The sequence below is a fragment of the Miniopterus schreibersii genome (genome assembly GCF_964146895.1).
Source record: "Miniopterus schreibersii genome assembly, chromosome: 13".
NCBI lineage: Eukaryota > Metazoa > Chordata > Mammalia > Chiroptera > Miniopteridae > Miniopterus > Miniopterus schreibersii.
The window spans coordinates 14,984,056-15,011,693 of NC_138113.1; the positions used below are offsets into that span (position 1 = coordinate 14,984,056).

At 45.6% G+C, this 27,638-nt stretch overlaps 1 protein-coding gene across 8 annotated transcripts in view; it reads left to right on the forward strand.

Moving 5' to 3' along the window:
- The window catches only part of LTBP1 (latent transforming growth factor beta binding protein 1), a 313,392-nt gene that overhangs the window by 95,509 nt on the left and 190,245 nt on the right, over nucleotides 1-27,638 (forward strand). For all 8 annotated transcript variants that reach the window (XM_081157290.1, XM_081157285.1, XM_081157276.1 and 5 more), the window contains exon 4: nucleotides 8,012-8,181. In XM_081157290.1, the coding sequence (XP_081013416.1) occupies nucleotides 8,012-8,181 (170 nt within the window). The remainder of the gene's footprint in view (nucleotides 1-8,011; nucleotides 8,182-27,638) is intronic.

Below are 27,638 nucleotides of genomic sequence, written 5' to 3' on the forward strand. Positions count from 1 at the left end.
TGGAAAAGGGGCGTGTGTTTTGCCAGGTCCTCCCAGCCGCTCCACAGGTCAAATAATGGATTTAGTAGAAATATGGAAAATTTTAGTTCATTTTTGTGCCGGAAACTGCCACTCTGAAGGCAGCAGTGTAAACAGTGTGTGACTAATCCTTTCTTTGAAGGAAAGAAGTTTTGTGCAGTTGTTTCCCTCTGCTTACGGAGATGCAGAGGTTTCCGCAGATTCAGCCTTCAGCCAGCCATGCCCCTGCCCCCTACCCCCTGCCCCCTGCCCCCTGCCCCCTGCCCCCTGCCCCCTGCCCCCTACCCCTGCCCCCTGCCTGCTTTCGCGTCTGCCCTTTTCCGTGAGTCACCAGTGTGCCACCGGCCCAGGGGTTCATCCTGTGTGGCCACAAGTCTCCTGTCAAGACTAAAACAGCCTTGTGGATGGGACCAGTGACTTGCTGCCCAACCCAGGGACCTTTTCTATTTTTTTATTTCTCTGTGTTGGTTTTCCTTTCAGCAGTTAACAGGTGGCTCTTCCTCCTTTATCCAAGAAACTTTCCTCCACGTATCGTGTCTGGACCTACGTTGTTCTTGCCTTTCCCTTCTTCTGATCCCCCCGCCGTTTCCTCTTTACTTCCCACCATGAAGTAAGTGTCCTCCAAAACTGTGTGGCTCCGTATATTTTTCCTCTGAAACGCTTTTGCCTTTGGAGAAGTCGGCCCCACCTTGACCATCACTTTTCCTAAACTTGGAGGCTCTTCCTAACTGCTTCCCGAAGATCCACCCCAAATTTCTGTCTCTGAAAGTAACACAGTCCCCTTCGTCACACACTGGCCCTCTCCTCCGACTGCCGTAACCCTGCATATTTCCTTCTCTTACTTTTCTCCTTGACCTTGAACCAAAATACCCTTCTAGTCAGCCAGGCCTGAAACCTTCCTATCGCCGGACTCCGTTTCCTTTGTCCCTGCCCCTCCCTCATTTAGCCTCAAGTCCTGTTGGCCCTTCAGGTAGTCACCCCCATCCAGCCATTTCTTGATTTATTTCCCTTGAGATGTTTTCTAAAACGTCTTGCGGTTGGCGATGGGGCTGAGCTTGTTTGCTTTACCTCTGCTCTCCACATCTTTATTTTGCATTCCTAGCTTCTGTCTGTGCAAACTCCAGCAGCCCATTTAAGCCACTTCTTCTATCAGCTTCCCCCGTCAAGGTCACGAACGCTATCTGATGACCTTCCATCCTGTAAGATGAGGGTCCTGGCCCTCTCAATTTTCCTGCTGCTTCTCTTCCTCTTCCAGAATTTCCCATCCTCCAGCTAATTCTGTACATTTATATCCTCAAAGATGGTAACACGGGCTGTTGCCAGCAGTTACAGCCTTTGACAGTTACAGCATTTGCAACATTGTGTCTGTTGATGGACCACTCAATGCAAGGCCTCCCTCCGCATGTATCCACTGCTGACATCTCTGTGCTTCTTGAAGGGGAGGGTGTTTCTGGCTCCCAATCGAATGCATTCTTCCTATTTCCACTCCACCAATTGCTTTCATCACCATGTAGTCAGGTGTCTCTAAAACTTCAATTATATTTTCCATGCTCATCCCCACCCCCCCGCAGATCATTCTCTTGGAGCTCCCTGTCTTCTTGGTTGCCTGGCAAGCTTCCTTTTAGGGGAAATGTGAGAAACCACTTTTTATGCTAGGGGAACCCAAAATTCCAGCGTGAGAGGGCCCTTCTCTGGGGAAGGAAGTTTTGTGGTTTTAAACCACATAGGTCCCATTCCTTCAGAGAATACTCATTTCTTTCCCCGAGGGAAGTAGTTTGACTTCTGGATGTCCTGTTTGCTAGAGTGGGGACCAGTGCCTTCGCATACAGGCACGCCTCATTTGATTGCGCTCTGCTTAATGGCACTTTGCACATACTGTGTTTTCATCAACGTGGAGGCAAGACCCCCACCAGCAAAAAGATCACGACTTGCCGGAGGCTTAGATGATGGTTAGCATTTTTTAGCAAAAATGTATTTTTAAATAAGCTGTGTAATTGTTATTTTTAGACATAATGCTATTGCATACCTAATAGACTACAGGATAGTGTAAACATAACTTTTATAGGCACTGGGAAACCAAAAAATTTCTGTGACTCACTTCATTGCGACACTTGCTGTATTGCGGTGGCCTGGAGCCGAACCCGCAGTATCTCAGAGTATGCTGTACAGACTTTCCAGTTACGGCACCAGTGTTCAGGCCTACTTCGTCTCATCACCCGTGGCTTTACTTGGTTTCAGCATCCATGACAACTCTGTGGCTCCTCAGCAAGACTGCTTCGTCTGCCTGTGCCCTCGCAGGGCAGTTTTCCACCAGTGCCCTTGAGCTACTGGTTGCATCTCATTAGGGAATCACGAGGTCATGAAATCAATGTAGTGGTTCCAAACTGTCATTTAATAAATAGACTCGAGGAGAAAATACTAGAGTGTCCTGCACATAGTAAGGGTAAATACTGTCTCGTAAGACTTGTTTTAGTTATATCAAAACACACACGTAGATGTGTACTGAATCTCCGCGTAAAATGTGCTTCATTCTGCAGGTTGAAGTAAAACAAGTGAAGAAGATATATATTTTTTGGCCATGGCTTGCCCCCCGCTGCTACAGTAGTCGGCATTTCTCAGTCCACTCCAAATCCCTTACGGATCTGTTGAAATCTCTCTTCGTGTGTTTGTTAGTGGGTAATACGAACCATATTGAGTATCCTGTGTGGCACAGGTATTGACTGATCAGAAGGGATGCTGGAGCAGAGACGCAGGGGATGTCTTGGGGCGCCCTGTGGAGGAGGGCAGGGAGAGGCACTAAGGAAGGGGGTTGGGTCAGTAGCTTTTTATCAGAACAGAGTATTTCAGTACTTTAATGACTGGTGTGTCTGTACTGTTGTATAGCAACCAAATGTCAGCTCTGGCTTTATATCTTTTTTATTCCTTACTTATAATTTTAAGGACATCTTTGGAGGAAGAGGAGATATATAGGTGCCCCCCAAAAACCATTTGGACTAGAGGTCCTTCCACTTTCATTTTTAACCCAATTCTTTTCTCAAACATTTTAGTTTATCCTTTAAAAAAATTAATGATAAACGCTATGACAGATCTGACCTGGTCTTCACTGGTGGTAGGTGAGCTTTTTTTCCTGGTTCAAAGTGGAAAGAACAGTGAATAATGAGGTTAGAGGAAAAGGTAGACCCTAGCTGTGAAAGGAGGGGGCGAGGAGGAGAGAGTGGTGGGATGGTGATTACACTTATTATACGTATTGGTGGAGTGATGGGACAGTGTCCTTTACTTGCCCTCTACCAGCCCCCTGTTTGTGGCTTTGCCTCTTTCTCTGTGGGGCTGTCAGGCAGAGTGGCTTTGGCCTGTGCGTGTCTGTATGAGCCTGTGTGAGCCTGTGTTTACACCCTTGCATCGGGGCAAAGGGAAGGGGAGGCTTAGTTCTGTGTAGCCCCACATTTATAACGTGCTGTAACCTGCAGAGTAGTTTACTGGAGTAAGACTTAAGTACCGTTACGCTGGTAATTTCTTACCAGTCATTTCCTTAAGTTAGCAATGGCTGAGCGTTGCTACTCAAGTTCTGGACCTGGTACAGCTTGGTCTTCTTTGTTCATTACCTTTCTGTTGTGTTTAGGGAAAAGGAGCCCATATGGACATACACTTTCAGCTCATTTTTTTGCTGCCTCTCACTTCCTTGACTCAGAGGGAAGAGAAGCGGGAACCTGAACTAGAAGGCAGACCCTGCAGTCTCACCTACCTGGCAGTGTTCGGAGCAGGAAGTGGTGGTAGCAGCCCCAAGGTCTCCTGGAAGGCTGGGCTGTCCTCTTCTGCACAGGAGCGAGCCTGCACTTCTCCCAGCAGGTGCCAGCAGCACAGTGACAGGGTGGCAGCATAGCTGGGGAGCGAGTTGCCCCTGGGATGAGAAGGCGGGCTTCCCGTTGTCCCAAGGTTGACAGAGTAGACTTGCGGTTCTTATCAACCCCACCAGATGTGTCCAGCTGTTTCACTTTCTACTCCATCCCAACCAAACATACTTAAAGTTCAAAACAACACTTACATCATTGAAACAAAAGTGTTTACAACGTGAAGCCTTGCCTTAGGCTTTTAGTAACTTAAGTCATTAATCTAGTGACAAAGGGAGTGGAGTACTCTTCTATGGCATTGAGTCTGGGAAAGTCCAGGCCCAAGATGGGTTTCCATGGGCTCTCCTCAGACTATAGGATTTAAAGTGACAGATCTAGAGATCAAAGATGACAGCAGAGGAGGTGGTAGGTACTCTCACCTCTGTTCAGGACCAGACTGGAATTATGGCTAAAATACAGAGCAATCAACCTGAATAACCAGCTGAAGACTAGTTGAAGAGAGGTCTCATAACCTAGGAGTTACAGAAGAAGCCACATATTGAGACTGGTAGGAAGGGCAGAGATGGGAAAAAGGCTTGCTCCACTCCCACTGGCGGCTGCTGAGATTCCAGAGGGATATCTCAGCTGCCAGGGGCTCCCCCTGAGATGCATGGGGTCTCAACGACAAACCCAGAGCACCAGAGCCAGGAAGAAGCGCCCACATAACATCTGTCTGAAAATCAGCAGGGATTCTGTCTGCCAGGGAGAAACAGGAGTCTGCTAGAGACACAGGTGCCCCTTTAAAGGATCAACACACAAAATCTCGTTCTCAGCCACTTACCCTGGGCTCTGGCAAAGGGAGGGTGGAGTGGACTAGAGTTGTTAGAGGAGAGACTGGAGTTTGTGGCTCTGGGGAGAGAGCTGAGGGGACAACCGCCAGGACGCCCTTGCTGAGTCACTCTAGTGCACTATGGATGCCATCTTTCTTGGGTGGCGAAAGGGACTTTTGAGACAATATGAAGTGTAATGACATCCACATCATAGGGGAACCAGGAGGAGAAGAGAGCAAGAAATTGAGCACCTAAATGGAAGAAATAGTGACTAAAAACTTTTCTAATCTGGTGAAGGAAAAAGACACACAAATCCAGCAAGCATAGAGAGTCCCAAATAAGATGAACCCCAAAAGGCCCACAACAAGACACATCATAATTATAATGGCAAAGGTGATAGACAAAGAGAGAGTCTTAAAAGTAGCAAGAGAAAAGCAGTTAGTTACCTGCAAGGGAACTACCATAAGACTGTCAGATGATTTCTTACCAGAAACATTTCAGGCCAGAAAGGATTGGCATGAAATATTCAAAGTGATGAAAAACAAGGACCTGCAACCAAAACTACTTTACCCAGCAAGGCTATCATTTAAAATTGAAGAAGAAATAAAGAGCTTCCCAGAAAAGAAAAACCTAAAGGAGTTTGTTACCAGCAAACCAGCATTACAAGAAATGTTAAAGGGCCTTCTTTAGGAACATTTTCTAGGACAGACCACATGTTAGGGGTTGGTGAGGGGATTAAGCAAAGAAAACAAAACAAAACTCATAGACACAGACAACAGTATGGTGATTACGAGAGGGAAAGGGGGTGGGGGAGGTAGAAGGAGGGTTAAGGGGTATAAATGGTGATGGACTGAGGCTTGACTTGAGGTGGTGAACACACACTACAAGATTCAGATGCTGTATTGTAGAATTGTATACCTAAAACCTATATAATTTTATTAACCAATGTCACCCCAAAAAATTCAATAAAAATTAAAAAATAAACAAATGAAAAATGGAAGTAAAATCCTAGCAGTAAAAAAAAAAAAAAGAGGAGAGAATGCCCCTCTTATAATAGGTTTTTAGTTTTACACTTTTGCTTTAAAAAATGTAAGAGAATTCTGTGACCTAGTTTATTGTAGTATAGATAGATGTACCTACATTACTAAGCAAATAACATTCTCCAAGACTAAAAAGAGACATTTTGAAAACCATCTCATATTACATAGCATTAAAGAAAGCATAGTACTGTCTCTTAATACCAACCCGATCATAAAGGAGTCTTCCTGAAAACAATTTAAATGGCAATAGATCTTTAAGTAGCATTTATGATTTCTTATTTATGAAAATGCTCCCAAAGTTTATGAGCTGAACAGACTGCCAAGGATGTGATATTATATTTAAAGTTCCTCTGCAAACTGTCAAAGGATAAAGAAATTCTCTCCTCAAAAAAAAAAAAAAAAAAGTGATCTAGATCACCAACTAGTTAATGGGGAAGAACCCTTAATCCTAGCTTCTTAAAAAAATTTTTCTTTAAATTTATTGGTTGATTTTAGAGAGAGAGAGAAAGGGAGAGAGAGAAATACTGATTTGCTGTTCCACTTATTTATTGTGTTCATTGGTTGATTCTTGCATGTGCTTTGACAGGGGATGGAGCCTGCAACCTTGGTGCATCGGGACAATGCTCTAACCACCTGAGCTACCTGGCCAGGGCCCAGCTTCATTTTTTTCCTCTGTTTCTCCTGGACACCTTGTCCCCCTGAATAGCTCATTCATCAGCCCCAACTAGAATTACTCAAACAGACCGAGTTTTTTTAGGACTCTGTGACTGAGACTTTGCGCGGTGGTGTTTTTGGTGGGTTGACAATTAACCTTTTTTACTGACCTGTCATGGTGTCATCTCTTCCTCTTGTTCAGAGCCCCTCCTTTGGGGCAGTCTTTACAGTTTGTGGTATCTTTTTAGTGTAAGTATAGCTCAGTGAACCATTTTCCTAAGTTATAGTATCATAGTTTGGAAAAATTTTGTTCAGTTTAGATGACTTTAATGTGCCACAGTCAATAAAATTTAAGATTACACCAGAGAGCAGGTTTTCTTCCAAAGGCTCAGTTTGTTGCTAAAATGCTCTGTCCATACAAATTTAGTAGCAGTTCAGCCTTTTCTGGAATTAGCTGGTATACCTTCTTTATATTTTTCATTATTTATTAGTCTTACTTAGCTAATGATTTCAGTTCTGTCTCTCAGGGAATGACTAAAGCTGGGTGAAGCTTATTATTTTAAAGTATACATTACATGCAGCAGAAGAGAACAGTCATTGAAAATAAAGGGTTGGGCCAGGAGGGTGAAAACCCAGTAATTGTGTTCAGGAGTCTCCAGAGGTCTTGACTCATGCTATTGAAGAAATAATGAGATTATGATTAGTCATTCGTATTATTCTTAGAAACTGGTAATTATAAAACATTTAACCCGAATAGTACAGTTTTCATCATTATGAGATACAGCATAAAATATTTAAATGTTACCTGGAATGACTGTTTTTCCTGTCATCATCATAATTTATATTTCAAAGGACCATTTGAACTGTTTTCAGTTTCATGTGCTCCGAGTTTTACAAGCAGGCTCCTCTCAGCCCTGTGTGGCAGATTGTGCGGGTCAGGTCAGGAGGGCGAGGCTCAGGGCGGCTGCTTGCCTTCCCTTCTAGCCTTCGGAAGGTCCCACTGTCTGTTCTACGGGTTCTAATAGTTAAGTTTTGCTTAACTGATCACTCTTGGAATTTCTTACATAATCCCTTTTATGTCTTTTATTCCCCCTTCTCTTTCCGTCTTCAGTGCCGCCTACTTATTTATCTGTTTATATAAAATACACCTTTTTATATATAGGGTTTCTCCCAAAATCCATACACCCACTTTCAATCATTACAAAGGCAGTGTTTATTAAAATACATTTCATTTTCAGAGTCGAGCTATCAGCTGTTAAAGTGTATACTTCGTTTGGGACACCCTGTAGGTGCCTGTCCATGTATATGCCTTTTTATTATTTATAAATGCCATGTGTTTTGCGTGAAGGCTATGGCCGCTGTGCTCCGAGTCCTCTGTTGGACTCCCCCGGTGGTGGCCTGCTTGTCCTCGGTCTCTTGACTGGACAGGCAGAGTCCCTATTATGTTGGAGGTTTCCACGGGTAAGCTGTTAATTCTTTGTACGTTGTAAATATCCGGCTGCAGTTCATGCGAGGGAAAAACTGAGCCCGGTGTGGAATTTATGCCCCTTTCTAAGTTTAACTAATTTCTTATTCTTTCCTTCTCAGTTGACTTTTAAATAGCCATTATTTATGGCCTTCCCCTCACTTTGTTTCTCCGCAGAGTGACACCCCTCTCCTCGCAGAATGTGGTGATTCATCACGGCCAGACCCAGGAATATGTGTTCAAGCCCAAGCACTTCGCGGCCCAGAAGGTGATGTCGGGAGAGCAGTCCACCGAGGGCTCGTTCCCCTTCAGATACGGCCAGGACCAAGGCGCTGCACCTTTTCAGTGTGAGTACCGCCCAGCCAGTCACCTCTTCAAGTTATGCTATCCTAGTCTGAAAGCACTGTTTGGTTTCAGTGGCTTTAATGTGTCACAGTAGATAAAATTTAAAAATCATTTCAAAACCCCCACACTGCTTCCTAAAACAACCAGACAGCAGCACTGGGCCCTTGTTCCGAGGAAAGGCAGTTTTCTTGGCTGTTGGAAGAGTCTGAAGTGGCCTGTAATTCCGTTTCTGCAAGATGGTTCCATGCCTGAGACATACGTGTTCTAATTTTAGATGCAGTTATAGGCCTGCCGTGTTTACCTTGATAAATATTTAGTGAGCTGGCCAGGACTCGTTCCCCGTGAAACGTCTGACATGCCACGCTGTTCTCCCAGGGCACCCACGGTGGGTGTTTTCCTGTTTGAGGCCCGCTCTTCGGTGTATCAAGCGGGTGGCGTGGCAGGTTCGCCTCTGCGTTTGTGAAGAGCCATTGTATCAGTGGCCAGCGTGGTTAAGATCGCACCACGTGGGAAGCTCCGGACAGGCGCTGGCTGCGAGGCGGGCGATGTGATGATTTGTGGTTTAGGTATTACAGAGTGTCTCCTGGCAGCATCTGGGAAAACGTCCTGCCTGCGCGCACGGTGATTGATGGCCCGCGCCATCGCTCGGGAGGGAGTGCCAGTCGGGAGGTTGGAAAGGACGGTCCTTCACCACCCAGACTCACGCGGATAGCTGAGAGGGAATATTTACTACTGTTTGGCACTTTAGAGGCCTGTGTCTGTGTGGATTTGATTCCCTGGGCTCACCTCCACCTCCCAGGACCACTCACTCCTCTAGAGTGATGGATTCTTCCCTTCGAATTGGTCACTTGACAAAAAAAATGTATCTGATGTAAGGTTTGTTCATCCCACTTTGCATCTTGTGAGAAACTTCTGCTCAGTGACCTGAGGCTGGGGGACCCCCAGAGCAGTAGTTTGATGAGGTGTATTGGGATGATGAAGAAAGCAAGCCCTGGGGATTATATTTTATTTATTTTATTTTTTTATTGTATTTTTAAAATACAATGCAGATGGCATGGCAGGTTTGCCTCTGCGTTTGTAAAGCATCACCTGAGGACATGCTTAGAGAGAGAGAGAGAAGGGAAACATCTGTGTGAGAGAGAAACATCGATCATCCATCGGTTACCCTCTATATATGCCCCGATCGGGCATCGAGCTGACAACCTTTTGGTGCACAGGACGATGCTCAGTCAACTCAACCAGCCGCTCCAGCTGAAGCCCTGGGGATTTGAGAGATGAAGAAATTAAATAGCTCATCTCTTTGCCCTTCAGCCAAGACAGCTGCCAAGGCATGGGCAAAACAATAGATGTGTCATCTTGTTTTTAAAAATCCTGTGACTTAAGGCCCCATAGTCTGTTCTGTGTGACTATCCCAGTTCTGTGTGTTTAGTATTTTTCTAATCTTAATTTAAAAAATAAAAAAGAGGTACTTCTTATTTCCTTGTGCTTTTACATAGATCAGACATTTTTTAGAAGCTCTCCAAAATTAGGATGTGATGGGAGGAGAGTTTTTGACAGCTGATGACCATACCGATAAGGAAAAGAGTTTATAACTGCGTGAAGGTGTGGGGGAAAGATGGTCTGAGCTTCACTGGTATTCAGACTGGAGACTAGACTGTGGTTTTGGTTTGTTACTTAAGATTTGTTATTGGAAAGAAAATTCCCACTGCTTGTGTATGTATATATTTTAAACTCCCAAACTTCTGTTCAACTGTCTCCTGAAAGATGAAATTATATTTTAGAAGGATGCGTAGATAAGTTTCTTATCTAAATTGTCCATAAATTTCCCCACCTATCCTGTTTCAATGTAGTTTCTCCATAGGTGGGAGCTGGTAAAGTAATTTAGATTAACACCTGATCACAATGATGGCGTTCTCTGCTCAACCCTCCCCGACCCCCAAAGTTGGCAGTCGTTCAAAAAAAGGCCCGGGAACTAGCAAACAGGCAAATAGGGGGGGCGGGAAAGGAAATGGGGCTATTTTTTTTTTGCTGAGACCAGAACTCTACTGAGAGCTGGAGGGCTAATGGAAAAGTTTTAAAAAGAGGTAGTTTGGCAGGATCATTAGGATACTAAAATAGCGAAATTGAGTAAAAACAACAATAGAAAGATTAAAACTAGAAAGGAGGCATGAGTAATAGTAAAGATCAAAAAGTATTGTGTGTCCCCCCCCCCCAACTTTGCATTAGATAAAAAGGAGCCCCCAAGGAGACCTTAGGTGCAACAGGAAGGAAGGGGTCGCTAATGAGGGAAGTCTGAGGAAGGGCAGAAACTTTGTCTTCTTTCTGATCTTTATAGGACAGATCAAATGCCAACAGAAAACTCATTTTATTGAAGGATTTGGAGGTCCAACCCTAGGAGTCAGATCATTCTGACTTTTTAGAAAAATAGCATTATGATCCGGAGGGCATGGTGACCCGTGGGACGAGACGGTCTCGCGTGTCCTGACCGTCCACTGTCATTACTTTGAGAAGCTGTGGGGACTAGAGAAAACATTTCGGTTGGCAAAGAAACAAGCTTTGTTTTCCCCCTGTGAGCGGGCTAAAAAACGTGGTCTACGGTAATTACCAGTTGGTATGTGTAATACTACCTTGCAGGCGGCAGTAATGATGTGTTCCCCGCGCTGTAAGCTTTGTGTAACTTAATCAGCTCGTGGTCGGAGGCGGCAGCGGCCCTCCCAGCCTGTGAGCGAGGGTTTGCTGGTGGCACCGGCAGGCAGGAGAGCTGGTCAGAGAGAGCAGGGAGAGGCGGGGGAGGGGGCATGATGCCCTCGGTACAGCAAACTGTGGTAGAGGGTTAACTCTCACACTGCAGAGGGAGGCGCAGACTGTGAAGCTGCTAGCGAGATGGTCTCTGTTGTGAGGAATAGATGTTACTGCAATGTCCAGAGTTTCAATGACGTAGCTCACCCTGTCCCACGCGTGCCCACGGCGTTTTCTCTTTCAATTCTGTGTATTTACCAGCCTTCTCAGTGACTTCCTGGGTAACTTGACATCCTCGGCTGGGTGTTCTCTGAATACTGGGCACCTCTAGTGATAATAACAGTGCTCTGCTTTATTCATTGGTCTTAACAGAATTTAATTGGCATGAGTATCATCCAGTGAGGGGCCCACAGACTTTTCCTTAAGGATCTGATAGTAAATATTTCAGGCTTCATGAGCCAAGACACACACTGAAGATGTTTTATATAGGTACTTCTATAACTATTTAAAATGTAACCATTTAAAACTGTAAAAATAATTCTTAGCTGGGAGGTTTTAAAAAAGTCAGGCAGCTGGCTGGACTTGGCTCATGGGCTGAAGTTTGCCAACTGCTGACCTAGAGACTGAGAGTCTCTCAGTCTACTAAAAATATCTGGGTTTTGGACCTGATTGGTGCCTGGAACATGACAATTGAGCCGTAACCAATTGTCCTTTGTTGTCACAGCAGCCCACCTTTCTCACTCTGGAAATTCTCAGATGTATCTCCACTTAGTTTGAAGGCAGACAGGAAAGTGCGAACTACCAGGAAAACACTGGTAAGACTTGCCTGGTGTCACATACATCTAGTTCCTTTAATGTTAGAGTAGCAGCCAACTTAGCAATTGGGCAAGTAATGGATGCTACTCCTGGGTGTTTATATAAAGCCTTTTGATATTAATGGAAGTAACATTTTCAACGGACAAATCAGTACCGTCCATACAGCTAGATCAAATACCATTAAGACACCGCCTGAGTTCCTCAAAAAGTTACATGTAGTGTCCGGCCAGTGTGGCTCATCGGTTGAGCGTTGACCTATGATCCAAGAGATCACGGTTCGATTTCCTGTCAGGGCACGTGCCCGGGTTGTGGCCTCGATCCCCAGCGGGGAGGGGGGGGAAATGCAGGAGACAGCTGATCAATGACTCTCTCTTATCATTTATGTTTCTATCTGTCCCTCTCCCTTCCTCTCTCTTCATGAAATCAATAAAAAAATATTTAAAAAAAAAGTTACGCATAGAGTTACTCTATGACCCAGGAATTTCACTCCTAGGTATATACTCAATAGAATTGGAAATATATGTGTACACAAAAACTTGTATACAAATGTTCATAACAGTGTTATTTATAATGGTTAAAAAAAGCAAGAACCACCAAAATGTCCACCAACTGATAGTGGAAAAACAAAATGTGGTGTTTGTATAATTGGCTGTTTAGCCATAGAAAGGAATGAAGTATTGATACATGCCACATGAACGAACCTTGAAAGCATAGCATACTCAGAGAATCTAGACACGAAATAATCCAGATCCATCGGCAAATTATAAAATGTCCATACAGAAAGGAAGCATATTAGTGGTTACCAGGGCCTGGGGGAAGGAGGAATGGGGTGTGATCTTTTATGGGTAAGGAGTTTCTTTTGGGCGGATGGAGTTAGATGGTCATCATGGTTGCACAACCTTGTGAATAGACCACAAGCCATGCTATGTTAAAAATAACATGAAAATACTTACAAAATTATTTCCAAATAGGTAGTTATAAAAACTTCAAGGGATGGAGCTCATTGGCTCTCTTGGAAGTCCTAAGGATGTCTTGGGTTGAGGGATCTTTTTTGTTAAGCCTCACCCAGGGATATTTTTTTCCATTGATGTTTTAGAGAGAGTGGAAGGGAAGGGGAGAGATAGAGAGAGAAACATCGATTGGTTGCCTCCTGCACAGGCCCTGGTGGGGGATTGAGCCCACAACCAAGGTACGTGTTCTTGACTGGGAATTGAACCCAAGACTCTTCAGTCCATGGGCTGACACTCCAACTACTGAGCCAAACCAACTAGGACTCAAGGGGTCTTCTTTATCCAGTATTTTCCTTGGTGACTTGTAGGAAAGGATTAAGTGTGTAAACCAAGTTCTATTGTGCTTGGTTTAGTAGCATTTGTAACACAGAAAAAGAAAGGTTGAAATGACATGATAACATTTGAAAGGCAATCTTATAAAAACAGTTAAGATTATTAGAATACCGTATGCTCAGGAGCAAACCCAAATAACTCGTGCGTAAAGAGATTAGTTTGGCACAACCCTTTAGAAAAAGACCTTGAGGGTAATAAGTATCCACATCAGACTATCTGCTGTTGTTGTAAAAATACCCTGGAATGCTTGATAATGTTAAAACCAGAAAATTATATTTCTGTTATAGACTGCGGTGGAGGGACATTTTTATCGTGAGGGTTATAAGTACTGGAGAGCTTACGAAGGGAGAGTGTAGAGTTACTTATAAAGGAGATCATTAGGGTGAGCAGAAATATCCATGTAACTGAAATGGTTCCCTAGACAGCTGGTTTGCAGATGAGGCCCAGTTCCTAGAGCTAAAAGATTGAGGAATCTCATTTAAATACTCACCTGCTTCCTCTCTTTTTCTCTTTTATCACTTTAATATTTGGAAATATTTAGAAATTTAACTTATCTAAATGGGATTTCTCATTGCTAATTCCAGCTGTTTTCCTATCAAAATAGACTTGGCTTTTAAATAGGTTATTTATATTTTGAAGTTGCCTCCCAAAATGTTAGCTCTTTCGCCTTGGCCGGTTTGGCTCAGTGGTTAGAGTGTCGGCCTGCGGACTGAAGGGTCTTGGGTTTGATTCCAGCCAAGGGCACGTGTGGTGCATGCAGGAGGCAACCGATCGATGTGTCTCTCGCACATTGATGTTTCTCTCCCTCTCTCTCTTTCTCTCTCTCTCTCTCCCCCCCCGCCTTCCACTCTCTCAGAAAAGCAATGGAAAAAATATCCTCGGGTGAGAATTAAAAAAAAAAAGTTCTTTCAATTCAGCTAAGCCGGAACTTTAAATTTCAGGAGCGGCAGATGTCCTCTTTTATATACTATCTTCCTAAAGTTTGTTAAACAGATGCAAGTCAGGCTCTGAAAAGAATCTGCCAGTTTATCTCATGCTGTGCTGAAATAGGAAGAGATTGAGGACTGGCATTCCAGACATACGGTGCTGGTAGATACAAAAGGAAGTAGGCAGAAGCCCACTTTTTATTTTCACTTAAAGTGTTAAACGTAATCTTTCTGCTTCAGTAAGCAGCCATAGTGGTGCAGGAATCACGTGCACCCCTATTAGGCCACTGTGACCGCAGGTGACATCTTAGCCCTGGATGGGACGGCCTGTGCCAACCTCTCCCGGTCCTTGTGGGAGCCCAGTCAGCTCCACTTCCCCCCAGCAGCCAGTCACGGGGCTCTGTTTGAACATAGGAGAGCCTGTCTCAGCCCTGAGCAGGAGGCTTGCTGCCCAAGTCCCAGTATCCAGATCTGGCCTGGCTACAGTCCGTGGTCCCAGACTGGGACCCTTTAGGCACAAGACCCTCTCTTTACGCTTTGAGTGACACTGTGGTTGAATGTGCTGGTATCAGCCTTCAGGCTGTGTTCACACTGACATCAAGAAGTGTAAGACACAAAAGCATCTCAGGGTTTTGTGGCAAATGGTGTATCTCCCCTTGGAAAAAAGTAAGTTCATGTGTCTGGCGTGAAGATTTTATATGGTTACAAATTGGTGCAGCAAAGAGGCTCCCAGCACAACTGTGCGTCTGCTTGGTTGCCCTGACTGAGAGAAGTGAGTGATTCTCTGCAGGCTTGGAGGAGACACCCAAGGTTTTTGCTTTGGCAAAACAAACCTGAGGGTTAGGAGACCCAGGCGGTGTTGGCCTGGACAGTTCTGCGTGTGCCCGCCGCTTCGGGGGGTGGCAGACGTTGAGTAAGGCGCTGGGCACCCAATGCCAGTTACAGAATCCCCACGGGGAGCGTGCGGTGCGCTCAGCCCACCCGCCACGGGGCAGAAGTTGGCCGCAGAGTGTGGGGGCCACATTCATCCTTCACTCGCTGGGCCCTGCGAAAGGGGAGAAGCCTCAGAGCGGCGGCTGGATACGGCAGACGGAGCCGCAGTGAGCCCAGAGGAGAACAGCGGGGCCAGGTTCCTAGCGTGGGGTGGACGCAGCAAGCAGCGCTTCAGGGAGGGAGCGGCTTGAAATTGGAGGTGAGGAGGGGCCGGTTCTGAGAACCACCTCGTCTCACGGAGGTGTTGAAGTTTGGGGTAAGAGCGATAGGATCACGTGAAGAAAGAAAAAGAAGAGCAGGAGACGCTGCGTGCGCTGGCACCTCCAGCTCTGGGGGAGGCCTCCTCTGATAGTCTCTGATGGGTTGGGAGCCCCGCTGGGGCACAGCTCTGCGGATGGACAGGGGGCACCTGCAGGGAGAGTTCTGTACACACGCATTTGGTGGCACTGGAAGCCTCCCTGCATGGGCACTGCCTGTAGCCTGTGGGCCCACGGACGTGTCTTCGGGATTGGGCCCACCCGATCCAGCGGGTGCGAAGTGGCACTGGAAGTTGTACCAGCCAGAAATGGTCTTACAAGAAGCTGATGGAAACGAGCAAGAAAGTGATTTCGCGTCTAAGAGGAATACTAAGTATGAAAACACCGCTTTAGAGAAGGAACGGTGGTAAAGCTCCACGCCTTCGTCTTTGCCAAAGCAGCAAGTTCCTACAGCTGCGGGGTCACCCCCACAGTGCCGTGCGGGGATTAGGAACCTCGAGCCAGTTTCCCGGTTACGGGCAGGGTGGGTGCTGGCCTGAATGAGGGCTGGAAGAAAATCACCCGCTCTTCAGTCATTTCTGCCGACGTCTGGCTTACACACCTGCTCAGGCAGAGCCACAGCTCACTGTGTACAAGCTAACAACTAGGGAAGCACTCGGGAGGTCACCGCCAGGGCTCTGCCGAAGTGGTGCCTTTAGGGATCCAGATTCCGTCGAAGGACAGGGTGTTTCCTGTTGCAGAGGAAGATCCGTATGTGGTCTGGTCACGGCCACCGTACCCCAGTTGGGGGTGAAGGCGGTGGTAGGTTTTATCCAGAGGCGGTTCGATCCCGTCGCAGCCCGGGAAGGTGCGGGAACATGAACGCGCTCTCTGCCTCCCGATTGCTCACACTCCATTTGAGATAGCTGGGGACGGCGGACGTGATTGATTATAAACACTTCCAGGAGGCTTAGCCAGCAACGTGAAGCAATATGGAAAGAGCCGTGGAGGAAAACCTAGAGCGAAGGATTACGTCATCTAAATCCCCCAAGGGGCAGCCTTTCGTGCAAGAGAAAGGAGGCTTCAACCCCATGGGCCCACGATTTCATCATAAATGAACAAAGCAATCCAAGGATGTTTCTGGGTGTTGAGGCTGAGTTCAGGATATTGAGAAATAAACACTGTGGGGCTCCACAATATTCTATGGTCAAAATGTGCTATTTCTAGGGAAAAAAACACATAAATTTACAGGTTGCCTGGTTGGGGCACGGGGTTACTAGAAAGCCGCATTTGGGAGAAGAAAACTGCATTTGACAAAGAAAAGAGATGGTGCCTACTCAGCCTTAGCTTTTTAAAAAATATATCTTTATTGATTTCAGAGAGAGGAAGGGAGAGAGAGAAACATCAATGATGAGAGCCATTGATCGACTGCCTCCCGCAGGCCCCCGACTGGGGGTCGAGCCCGCAACCCCAGCATGTGCCCTGGCCGGGAATCGAACCGTGATATCCTGTATCTTAGGCCGATGCTTAAGCCGGGCAGCTTTTTTTTTCTTTTGCTTTTTTTGGCCAGGAAATGAGGGCTTTACTTGATTTCACTTCTGAGTGGGGAAAGCAGTTTCTAGGGCATTAATCCCTATTGGAGTTGCAATGATAGTTTCCACTCAAAATGAACAAGATTGCACAAAACACTGCTCACGAGGCGTTCTGGAGAGAAAGTAGGAAGCCGTGTCCGCTTGTGCTTTGGGCTCCTCGCAGAGGGTCCCCTTAGTGTTGAAAATGCCTTGCGGTGAGTCTGTCTGTCTCCCTCTCCGACGTAAAGACCTCAGTAGCTTTCTTGTATTTTATAGAACATTTCGTAAGAAGGCCTTTTTGCTGTAATTGTCTGTGATTGTAGTTCTGCATTATTTTTCAGCGTTTACCTAGTATCAGCCCCTGTGAAGCTGAAACGTAATTAAGCTGAAACCCAGCCTCACGCTCCTCATTCCCGTGGGAAGGGAGCAGACGTTCACACACGTCCCGAGTGGGAGGAAACCTCTGCTCCCTAAGAGGTAGCTGCAGTGTTGTTATATTGGAGTGATTCTCTCACAGGCAAACATTACTCCACGAGATACACGTCTGCATGGATGATGTATGTATATGTCTCTATACACACACATGCATGTGCATTCGATCATTTATAAATATGTGTATTATTCCGACAGTCACTTTTTGGGGCTTCCTTTTTTATCCACATATCAAGCACTTTTAAAAAATACTTGTAGCTCTAACTGCACGTCACAAGTTTATTCTTTCAAGGTTCCAGCTTTTTTTTTTTTTTTTTTACCTAATGAAAACTTTTTAATAGGCAGTGGTCACTTTTGTGAAAAACCTCACCGTTACTTGAAAATGCCTGCATCCTAGAAACAGATTTAGAAAGCTTTGGTGAGAGAAAGAGAGGCACCCGTAGAGCAGGTGAGGTCCCCGTTCCCTTGGTGGGTGGTGCCTGTGGGATTGACTTTTGGAACCACGCGCCCTGGCACCTGTTGTTCCATAAACACCCCTGAGTGGCTGCAGGTGCATCTCGTGTTTGCACCGCCTGCCTCAGATTCAGCAGAGACCGATCTCTTCCTCCCACTCATTCCCATCTTATTTATGCCTAATTTCCTTCCCTCCTGGACCCTCTTGCCATGGCTTCCCTGTGAGTATAGTGGACTTTTCCACCCCGTTGACTTTGACCTGGGCCATGCAACTTGCTTTGACCACTGGAGCGTGGGTGGAGTGACAGTGCGCCAACTCTTAGCTTTAAGGGGCCTTGTATGGTTGTGTTCTTCCTTCTACCATGAAAAAGGCCCGGATCCCGTCTGCTGCCATTCCAGCTCCTTTGACATCTACGGCTTTTCTGAGATTATCTTATTAACCGGGCTGAAAGTTTACTCTTTAAAACAATCTGGACAAGTCATATGTTAGTTTCAGTCGAGTAGATAATACTGTTTTAATCAGCCAGGATACATACAGATAAAAATGCTATTCTTGCCATAATGAACTAAAAAATGGGTAGATACTTGACTCAAGAAAAACCTATCTGAGCCGGCCAGCTGCCTCTAAGGCGGCTTGGTAGAAGAGCAGCTCCACCAGAGATGATACTGATGAAACTGGATTAATCGGACTCTCTCAAGGAACTTGTAAGTCAGAGTTGAACATGAAGCCGCTAAAACAGAAGTGAAATACCAAGTACAAGCAGAAACACCGGAGAGAGGCCTGGTATCTGTCATGTTAATGTTGGGTACAAGACTGACGCTCCACAGCATTTTCTGAAAAGGGCTGAGGACAAGGCGGCATGTCATGGGTTGCTAGAAGTACTTTGGATTCTTAGTGTCTTACCAATTACTGAGATATGTCTTAGTCTTCGTGAGGTCTGGCTGTTCCTGGGTCTTCTTGAGGCTCTGCTCTCCCTCGTTGCTGCACCACCCCATCGCTCGGGGTCCTGGGCGGCCCTCACATTGTGCGGTAGGCGGAGACCCCAGCTACCTCATGTTCTGTTTGTGCCCTTCCCTCCGACAGCTGCGTGTCCTGAGAGCTGAGCACCAAGGATGGCTTTTTAGAGAGGGAAAGCCCAGCTGCTTTTGTTCCTTCTCTTCGCTGCCTTTTTTAGCTCTTAGCCCTGTCCACACCCCCTCCCTTCTAAGAAAGCTTGGGCTGGGTTGGAGAGGGTGGATGGGTTGGTTCCATCAGTTCCCAAGGTCACGGAAACACTTGGAGAACCGTGCTGCCTGGCCTGGGCTTCGGCAGGGCCTCCTGTGGTGTTATTTATGTTCGGGCACCCATTCGGATTTTTAAGAGCATCCTCAGGTCTCAGGGGTTCTTGCTCACAGGAGATGTCCAGTTTCAGCTCAGTAGCATGGACAGGAACCTTTTCAGGAAGACTCCTGTCCTTTCTGGTAGGGTTTCCAGGCAGCTGTGATGGGGTATGTGTGTTAACTATCAGACACACTCTGCCGTGTCTCAAACATGGAAAAATCGCAAAATCAGATGCCTCTTTTTCAAGGAGTTTTTAAAAGACTCTTAGTGGAGACTATGACTTGTAATGTTTCTTGTCAGAGATCCCAGTTTCCAAACCGTGCCTTAATGTATATACCTCGAGAACGTGTAATATGTATTTTTAAAAACTTGCTGAGGGTATTGTAAATTATCTTCTTGCCTCTGAAGGCCAGGCAGTTAGGAAATTTGGACATAGGCTCATTTGTCCTCACCAAAGACTCTGTCAGCTCCATCTTCTTCTTCCTCGGTCTGTTTAGCACCTGCTGTGGGCCAGCCACTGTACTCAGGGACTGATAGGCATTCATCCATCGTTACATTACAACGTTAGCACGTTATTTGACTATTTAAAATATAACCGGCGTGTTATTCATATAAGTTTGTTAGGAACCAAAAATACAATGAGTTAAAAATTGTCAAAACAAATCTTATCTGTTGAAGAGAGTGCTGCGTAAGTCACTTTTAGGTGAGTACAAAGTCAAACTTTGATTCTATTTTAAAAATTTGTCAACTTTATTATATGTAGGACTTTTATAACAATAACATATTTTAAAAATTATCTAAATATAGAGCTTCTGGCAAGAATTGTTTAACTTAACAAAAATTATTCCAATGCAAAATTCGCCTTTCCAATAAGTGGGTTTCTACTGCCAATTGAAATCCGACTTGATATCTTTGAAAGTCAAGCTATCAGGTGTTATCTGGAAATTATGTAGAAACCAAAGTCCACAGTAGAATTTTACTTTATTCTAGAGTCCGTAATAGTATATATAGTCATGGAAGCAGACATCTTGAGATGAAATATTCCCCACATTTTGAAGCTCTTGGGTGTTTTGCTGTATAATGTAGCAGGAGGTAAATGTCACTACTAGTTTCGGTTTTTCTCAGTTGCTCCACTAAGAGCTGACCACATGTAATGATATCCTCTTCTATTTGCATACTGCTTAGCAGCTTATGAATTATATCTTTACAGATTATTCCACGTGGTCCCTGCCACAGTCTTGTGAGTTAAACGGGTTGGGTGGCATTGTCCTGTGTGTCTTTTTCTCCACTCTAGATGGCAAGATCCTTGAGGGTGGAACCTGTGACTGGTTTTATTGTGTCCTGTCTCGTTAAACCTCTGAATATTAGTTTCTCTGTCAAATAAAAAGCTTAACACTCCGCAGGACTGTTGTAAGAATGAAGTGAGATGAAGGATATGATACTTAAGAGCCAGACACATAATATGCGCTCAGTCTATGTTTGTTTTTCTTTTTTGTTCCAACCTTCCCAAGTACTTAGTGTCATATAATTTTCATAGTAATGCTCATTAAAAGTATAGGAGAGCCACTGGGGGAGTGAGGAAAGCACAACGGCTTGTTTTAAAATCCCAGCTCTACCATTTCCTAACAAAATGACCTTGGTCAAGTTTCTGATGAAAGTTTCTGTAGAGCTCCTGTCTGTGAAATGGGCATGAGTGCCACGTACTTGGTTGTGGTGCGTATTTTGAGCTTCGTAGCTTGGCAGGCGCTCAGTACACGTTTCATGAGTCCATCCAGCCTGCGGGCAGTGCTCTGTACATTTAGAATGATCCATAAATTCTGCTTCTATGTTCTCAGAATCTAGGCAAAAACGAAAAACAGAGAAGAGGGGTGTGTATGTGTTTATGTTAGTTATCTACTGCTGTGTAACAAATTACTCCAAACCTTAGTGGCTGAAAGCAAAAAAGGAAGTTGAAATTAAGTAACCTAAAAAGAATGAACTGACAGCTAGAAGACTTACAATGTGTAATTGAGCATCAGCCAACTAATCATTTTTAAATTTTATTTATCACATGATACTGGAGCAGAGCTTGGTCTAATATAATGACTTCGAAAAAATGAATTTTTTAGACAGAAATAATTTCTAATAATGAGATCTATTGAATTAGGCAGTAATCCCCTGGGGAGAGAAGTTGGGGCCATTTGATGGAGTCATTTAAAAACTGAGCCAAAGAGACATTTGTGCTGGGAGGGGAAAAAATAAAAACAGACAGAATGCGTATTCTGCAAGCTTGGATATCCCCGATTCTATCATTCTAAATTACTCCAGAGATTTCAAAATGCCAGTTTTGTTCTGTATAACTAATTGCTTCACCAGATCAAATCTGAGAGTTGTTCTGGCAGTTGCAAAAATGTTCGTATCTTCAGCTGCCTTCGTGCTTCTTAAAGTAAAATGCATTCAAATTACAGTATTTTTGTTTGCTCTGGATTTTGATTGTCTGTGTGAAAGACCTGGACTCGCTCACAGGCACGGTGAGGTGTCTCCTCCTGACCCGCGGTCGCTGTGACTCAGGATGCTGGGTCCAGATGGAGAAGGTCCTAATTTGTTTTGAAGGCGTTTGATTTTGTGAGAAATGCTTGCCAGGGCAATTATACAGACTCTGGAAATCCGAATTCCCAAGGTGTATGGTAGAGATGATCTGGGACCTCATGAGAAAGGGCCCCACTTCGTCAAGCTCGTGAATAAGTCATGGGATCCGCTCCTTGGTAAACACATAGCTCAGGAGATATCTATCCTTTTAGTCAGACGTGCTTCTCCGCATGCAAATAAACAGGGGCTATTTATGGCAACGGTGAGTGATAGACCCATAGCAAATGCCTCCATTTACTTCTCTTTGGGAAAACAACAAATGTGGGGATAAATAAATCCTAATCCAGTTCTGAAATTAAGGGGCAGAAACTTTGAGTCATGCGAAGCGTGTATCACCCACTCTTTCCGTGGGGAGCCCCCGCAAACTAGCCAGATTGAATGAGTATTAGAGGTGGGAGGCGGGTGTGTGGCGACTGCTCTGTGACTTGCTCTGTTCACTCAGGGACAGTGGTGACGTCTTCCTCTTACGGCTGGTACTTCAGCCTCTCCCCGCGTGGCCATGAGGTGGCATCGAGAGCTGTGCTGCTGCGAGGAGCGGCGTAGCTTCTTAAGGGAGGTGGAGATTCTCAGTGAAAAAACGCATCTTTTAGCCCGGCCGGGCGTGGCTCAGCGGTTGAGCGTCGACCTAGGATCCAGGCGATCGGGGTTCGATTCCCGGTCAGGGCACATGCCCGGGTTGCGGGCTGCAGCCGATCAGTGACTCTCTCATCATTGATGTTTCTGTCTTTGGGAGACACTCGACAAAGAGTAACATCTTAAATGTTGATGGTAAAAACCAAATCCCGTGGCAAACTCATTGAACCCTTTCCAGATACGGTTCCCGTGATGGTCAGCGTTCTAGATCCAGGTGGAAGGTTGCATTGTCCACTCAGAGCTGAGAAAACAGGTGCAGTGAGCGCCTTTTCCCTCCCTCCCTTTCTTTTTAAATTATGAACTGATTTTAGTCCTGTTGTCTTGGGGATGTGTTTCTTCAACTCTTTTTTTTTTTTTTCAAATATGTTTTTATTGATTTGAGAGAGAGAGGAAGGGAGCAGGGAAGAGAGAGAGAAACATTAATGAGAGAGAAACATGGATCGGCTGCCTCCTGCACGCCCCCTACTGGGCATTGAGCCCGCAGCCCGGGCATGTGCCCTGACCGGGCATCGAACTGGTGACCTCCTGGCGCGTGGGACAAAGCTCAACCAACTGAGCCACACTGGCCAGGGCTCTTCAGCTCTTTATCACAGCATTTCAAACGCCATGGTCCATTGTGGATGGGATGGCAAGAGGAGTCTCTCTGGTGTTCAGGGTTAGGAGGCGAGGAGAGAGTTCCAGATGTGTTCTAGACAGGGGAGGTTTTTAGAGCCGCATTGAAGACAACGCGGTGGGACCACCCGCCACGGCTGCAGGCCACTAGGACTGTCCCCGCTGCTGCCTCTAATTGCGGTGTCAGCCTCTCTCCTCAGACGGCAGTCCTCGGCCTGTCCTGAGCATTCCTGGGCGTTCCTTGTCCACAGGCTGAACTAGGTCTAGACAGTGGGATCCCCTCAGGGTCTAGGATGTTAAAGAAAAATATCTTAGGAAAGAGGTCAGAAAATGAAAATGCCCCAAAGCCACTGGTTTGTTTTTCTAGTTCTCCACTTTTATTACCAACTGTATTTTCTTTCTCCAAACACTGGGTCAGATTCTGCTGGGTAAGTAAACTGCTATTAGTCTCCTGACTGTAAAATATATTATACCTTCAAACATATTTGATTTTGTTCCAGGGATAAAAATAGGACCTTTAAAAATATTTTTAGAAAAGAGAACTTACGATGATTAGTATTTAAAGAGGGAAAACGCCAAGGAAAAAACGAAAGACAAAATCCCATAGTCTTAAGGTGTGTGCTTTTAAAGACCCTACTGGGGGCACTGGTGTCTGGATGCAGGGCAAGACGAGCGGAGAGAAAATGTGACTCTCGGTGCAAATCTTAGTTCTTAAACCTCAAGTCAAGGCAAAACGGTGATAAAATGAGTGAAATGGCATTAGACCGAACTCCTAAAGTTAGTGGAAATGTGGGATGAAATCTACTGTCTTTATTGCTGGATCTCTGCTTAGTCCTTCAGCCAGTCTCCCCAAGCCGGGAACCAAAATGTATTTCTCTTCTTTGGTGGTTTTTACGTCCTGGTGACAGTTCACATCAGATCACAGAATCTGGGTTGCAGTGTTTTTAATTTCCAAGTTGCTCTTTCCCTAACAAAGGGACTGGATACTTAGTAAATCACAAATATGTTTATTATACACTCAGCTCTTTACACATCATAAATGTTATTTATAAAATTAGAAGAAATTTCCAACATTTGTCAATTTTGTTTTTTGCATAATACATTGTGAAATTTTGGGAGCAAGTAATTGTCTGTTTTGCTATTGAAAAGCATTTGAGAAACTCCTGTTTCCTGTTTTTAATTAGTTATTCTCTCATTGCGTGTTTAATTGAAAATTTTTACTTTTTTATATCATTCGCCGTTTTGGGGTAATGTTTTAATGATTTTGGGAAAAATGTGTTTTGTAGTGATTGCAGGGTTTCCTGACTAACAGCTGTGCTTTCCCTTGACCTGAAACTTCTATGGCGAAAACATTTCTCTCTGACAAATATAGCATATGACAAGTATATTTTGAGGCTAAAGGTTTCATAGGAGTCGTCTTTGTTGTTGTTTTTTAGCACTACTAACAATTACCCCATAGGTAAATATTATTTGTGATTTAGCTTCCTGTCAGTGAAGTTCATTCATTTATTTCTTGAGCACTTACTATGAGACACATGCTGGGTATAAAGTAGTGACCAGACACTCGTGGAGTTTGTGTTCTGATGACAATAGTCAAACACTAAATATATAAGTGTTTTCATAGTAAATAGGAAATGTGAAGTAGGGTATGGGGGTTAGGTGTGGGGGGTGTTGCAGTTTTATGTCAGGTAGTCAGGAAAGGCCTCTTGATAATGTGACATTCTGGAGAAGTCTTGAAGGAGGCAAGGAAGGAAGCTGTGTATATCTGGGGGATAATATTCTAGGCAGAGGGAACAGCAAGTGCAAAGGCCTGAGACAGGGGTGCGCCCAGTGTTTGAGGAACAGCTAGGAAGCCAGAGTGAGAGGGCCGGAGAGAGGTGTCGCAGGCGAGGTCAGGGAGGTCACAGCTGTGGAGGCCTCATGGGCCATTGGCTTGCGTCCTGATTGGGATTGGGAGCCATTGAAGGGAGAGCACCGTGATCTGACTGACATATGTTAAAAAAGGGTGCACCGAGTGCTGAGTGGAAAGTAAACTGTAGAGGGCAAAGGCAGAAGCAGGAAGTCCAGCTGGGAGACTGTGGAACAATCCAGACCAAAGGTGATGGTGGATTGCACCAGAGCGTGGCCGTGGAAGTGCTGAACAATCGTCAACTTCTGGAAATAGAGCCAGGTGACTAAAGATCAAGAATGGATTTACTATTTTTCTGAAATGAGGAAGACCTGCAAAAGAACAAGTTTGGATTTGGGTACATGAGATATTAGACACTTAGCAAAGTTCCAGATGTAGTTGGCTAGTTGGGTTCTTGGACACACACACACACACACACACACACACACACCATCAGTACCCATGCGTACATGCATACACAAGGGAGAGGTGGTCCAGACTAGACTTCAACATTTTCGATACAGAAGTCTATAGATGGTATTGAAACCCGTGAGCTAGGACAGGGTATCATCATCTAGGGAGTTAGTAAAGAAAAGAAAAAGCTATAAAGGCCGAGCTCCGGGGCCCTGCCTGGGTAGTGTCATGAGGAGCAGTGGCCATCGAGGTGGGAGAGAGAAGCGTGAGCGACCAGGGTAGCCTGGAAGCCAAGTGAAGAAAGTGAATTTTATGAAGCAGTGTTCTACCGTCAGATAGGCCGAAAGTTAGAGTATGAAAGAGCCGGAGAACTGGCCACTGGATTTCACAACACTGAGGCCACTGGTGACCTCCAGATGGGTGCCTTTGGCGAAGTGTTGGCAGGGAAAGCTTGACTGCAGCAGGCTCAAGAGGGAATGGGAGGGGAGGCAGTGAGGCAGCCAGTAGGGCAGCTCTTTGGAGGAGCTTTGCTGTAAGGGGAACGGAAATAGAGCATTATCTGTAATAGAGTGGAATGGGGACATTGAGAGGTGGGGTATAGAGAGGACCTTCATCAGGAGGAAGGGGGACAGCTGCAGATCCCCGCGAAGTTGGGTAGGCCTGGGCCTTTACCGTTTTTGTCTTCTCTGAAGCAATAAGCAAGGCCACACTTGATTGTGCGTGACCAGTGCCTGCACTTCTGCCCACATAGATGCTTTGGGACTCTATTTACATTTTCAAACGTGGTATATACATTTCATCCCTGTTCTTGATGAGCAGTAAGCGGCTCTTTCAGAAACTCAGAATATATCCAGAAATTGATTCTTGTGTGAAACGACTTAACATACTCTCTCCTTCTCTGCCTCTCTATAGGGCTGTCTCCTTAGAGTGTAAAAATGGAAGGAAACCATAGACCCATGTGCAAGAGAGTGGTGAATAGCTGACAGGTCCCTTCAGAGACGGTGAAGGGAGAATTCGGAGGAGTAGGAAGCTCAGACGAAGTTTGAATTTCTATCACCGATGTAGCAACTCTTTATCTCAGTCCCTCCTCGTTTAGTTGCTTCTCCCTGGAAAAACTCAACAGATGCCGTTGGGCTGTAACTCTAGATTCTTACCTGAAGGAGCCCCCCCTCCCCCCAAACTAGCCATCTCACCCCAGTCCCCTCTTGGAGGGCTCCCGCGACTGGAGCTGTCTGATGAAGTGACAGATGTGATAGAAATTTCTCTTTGCATAGCACCTTTCCCGAGGAGCCGGAGTATTCTGTGGGCATCGTTTTAATAATCCAGGAGGAGTGTGCGAGCCTGGGGGGCTGAGCCACCAAGCCCTGTATTCTGAGCATTAGTTAATATTTTGATGATTTGTCCTTCAAAGGATTCTTGGCCTTCAGGCAAGCAACGGACTGCAAGCTGCAGAATTAGCTAGTAGCTCAGTTTCTGTCACGGGTGACCTGGGTCCTGAGCCGGCCCCGAGGCCTCCGTGCACTGGCCCCGCTCGTGGGCAGGGTGGAGGCCTGTGGCGGGGGCGGCTGCTTCCTGGGGTGCGGCCTGGTGGGTGGCCCCCTGGCTGGCGCGGGTGTCGGGTGCGTGCTGGGTGCCGTCACAGCGATCTGGGTGAACGCGGGGACACGGTGTCTGTTCACGGCGTCGGATGTGAGTCTTGAACTTGTTCTACTTCTTTCTTTGGTCACATCTTTGTCTAATGACTGCAAGGGGGCAGCTGTGCTCTTTTCTAGACTGAAGTCTGTTTGTCGGGAACAGTACTTCACATTTTTGCATTTTTCTCTGTCATTAACGATCGGGAAGCAGAAATGAAAGCTTTTTTTATATGGAAAGGGTATCGGCTTCCCTTCCATCGCCGTCGCCGTTCACTCGGAATATCTGTGGTTTGTTTTAAACTGAGTGCCAGCGCCTCTTCTCGGAGGTATAAATTCACACAGGGCCTGGCAGAAGCTGCAGACAGGATGTTGACTCTTGAGTGTCTTGACTGACGGACTAGGAGGCCCAGTGGAGGTGCTACATGGCTCCAGGCGATCTACGTCTCTAGCCAAGCCTCTAAAACCCAAGGTCTGAAAGTGCTTGCTGGAGATTTCTGGGGCCTGTGGACCTACAGGGATCTAAAAATTACATTTTTTTTTAGTTGGAGGGACCGAGCATATGAAAGCTGTGCCAACAGTCCCCATTAACTCCTGACTGGCCTGACTCTTGCTTCTCAAATCTGTGATCCCTAATCGGCCCATAGGTGCCACTAGGGACCAGCTTCTACCACCGATTTGACCGTGGCCTTCAGTTTCCTCACTGGTGAAGCGTTAGGCCAGCCAGCATCCAGGGAGGCCCTAGTCTCTGTGGGGCCGCCCAGTCATCCCTTGGGTCAACTTTATTTATTTCATGTTTATTTGGTAACTACTCCATGCAAGG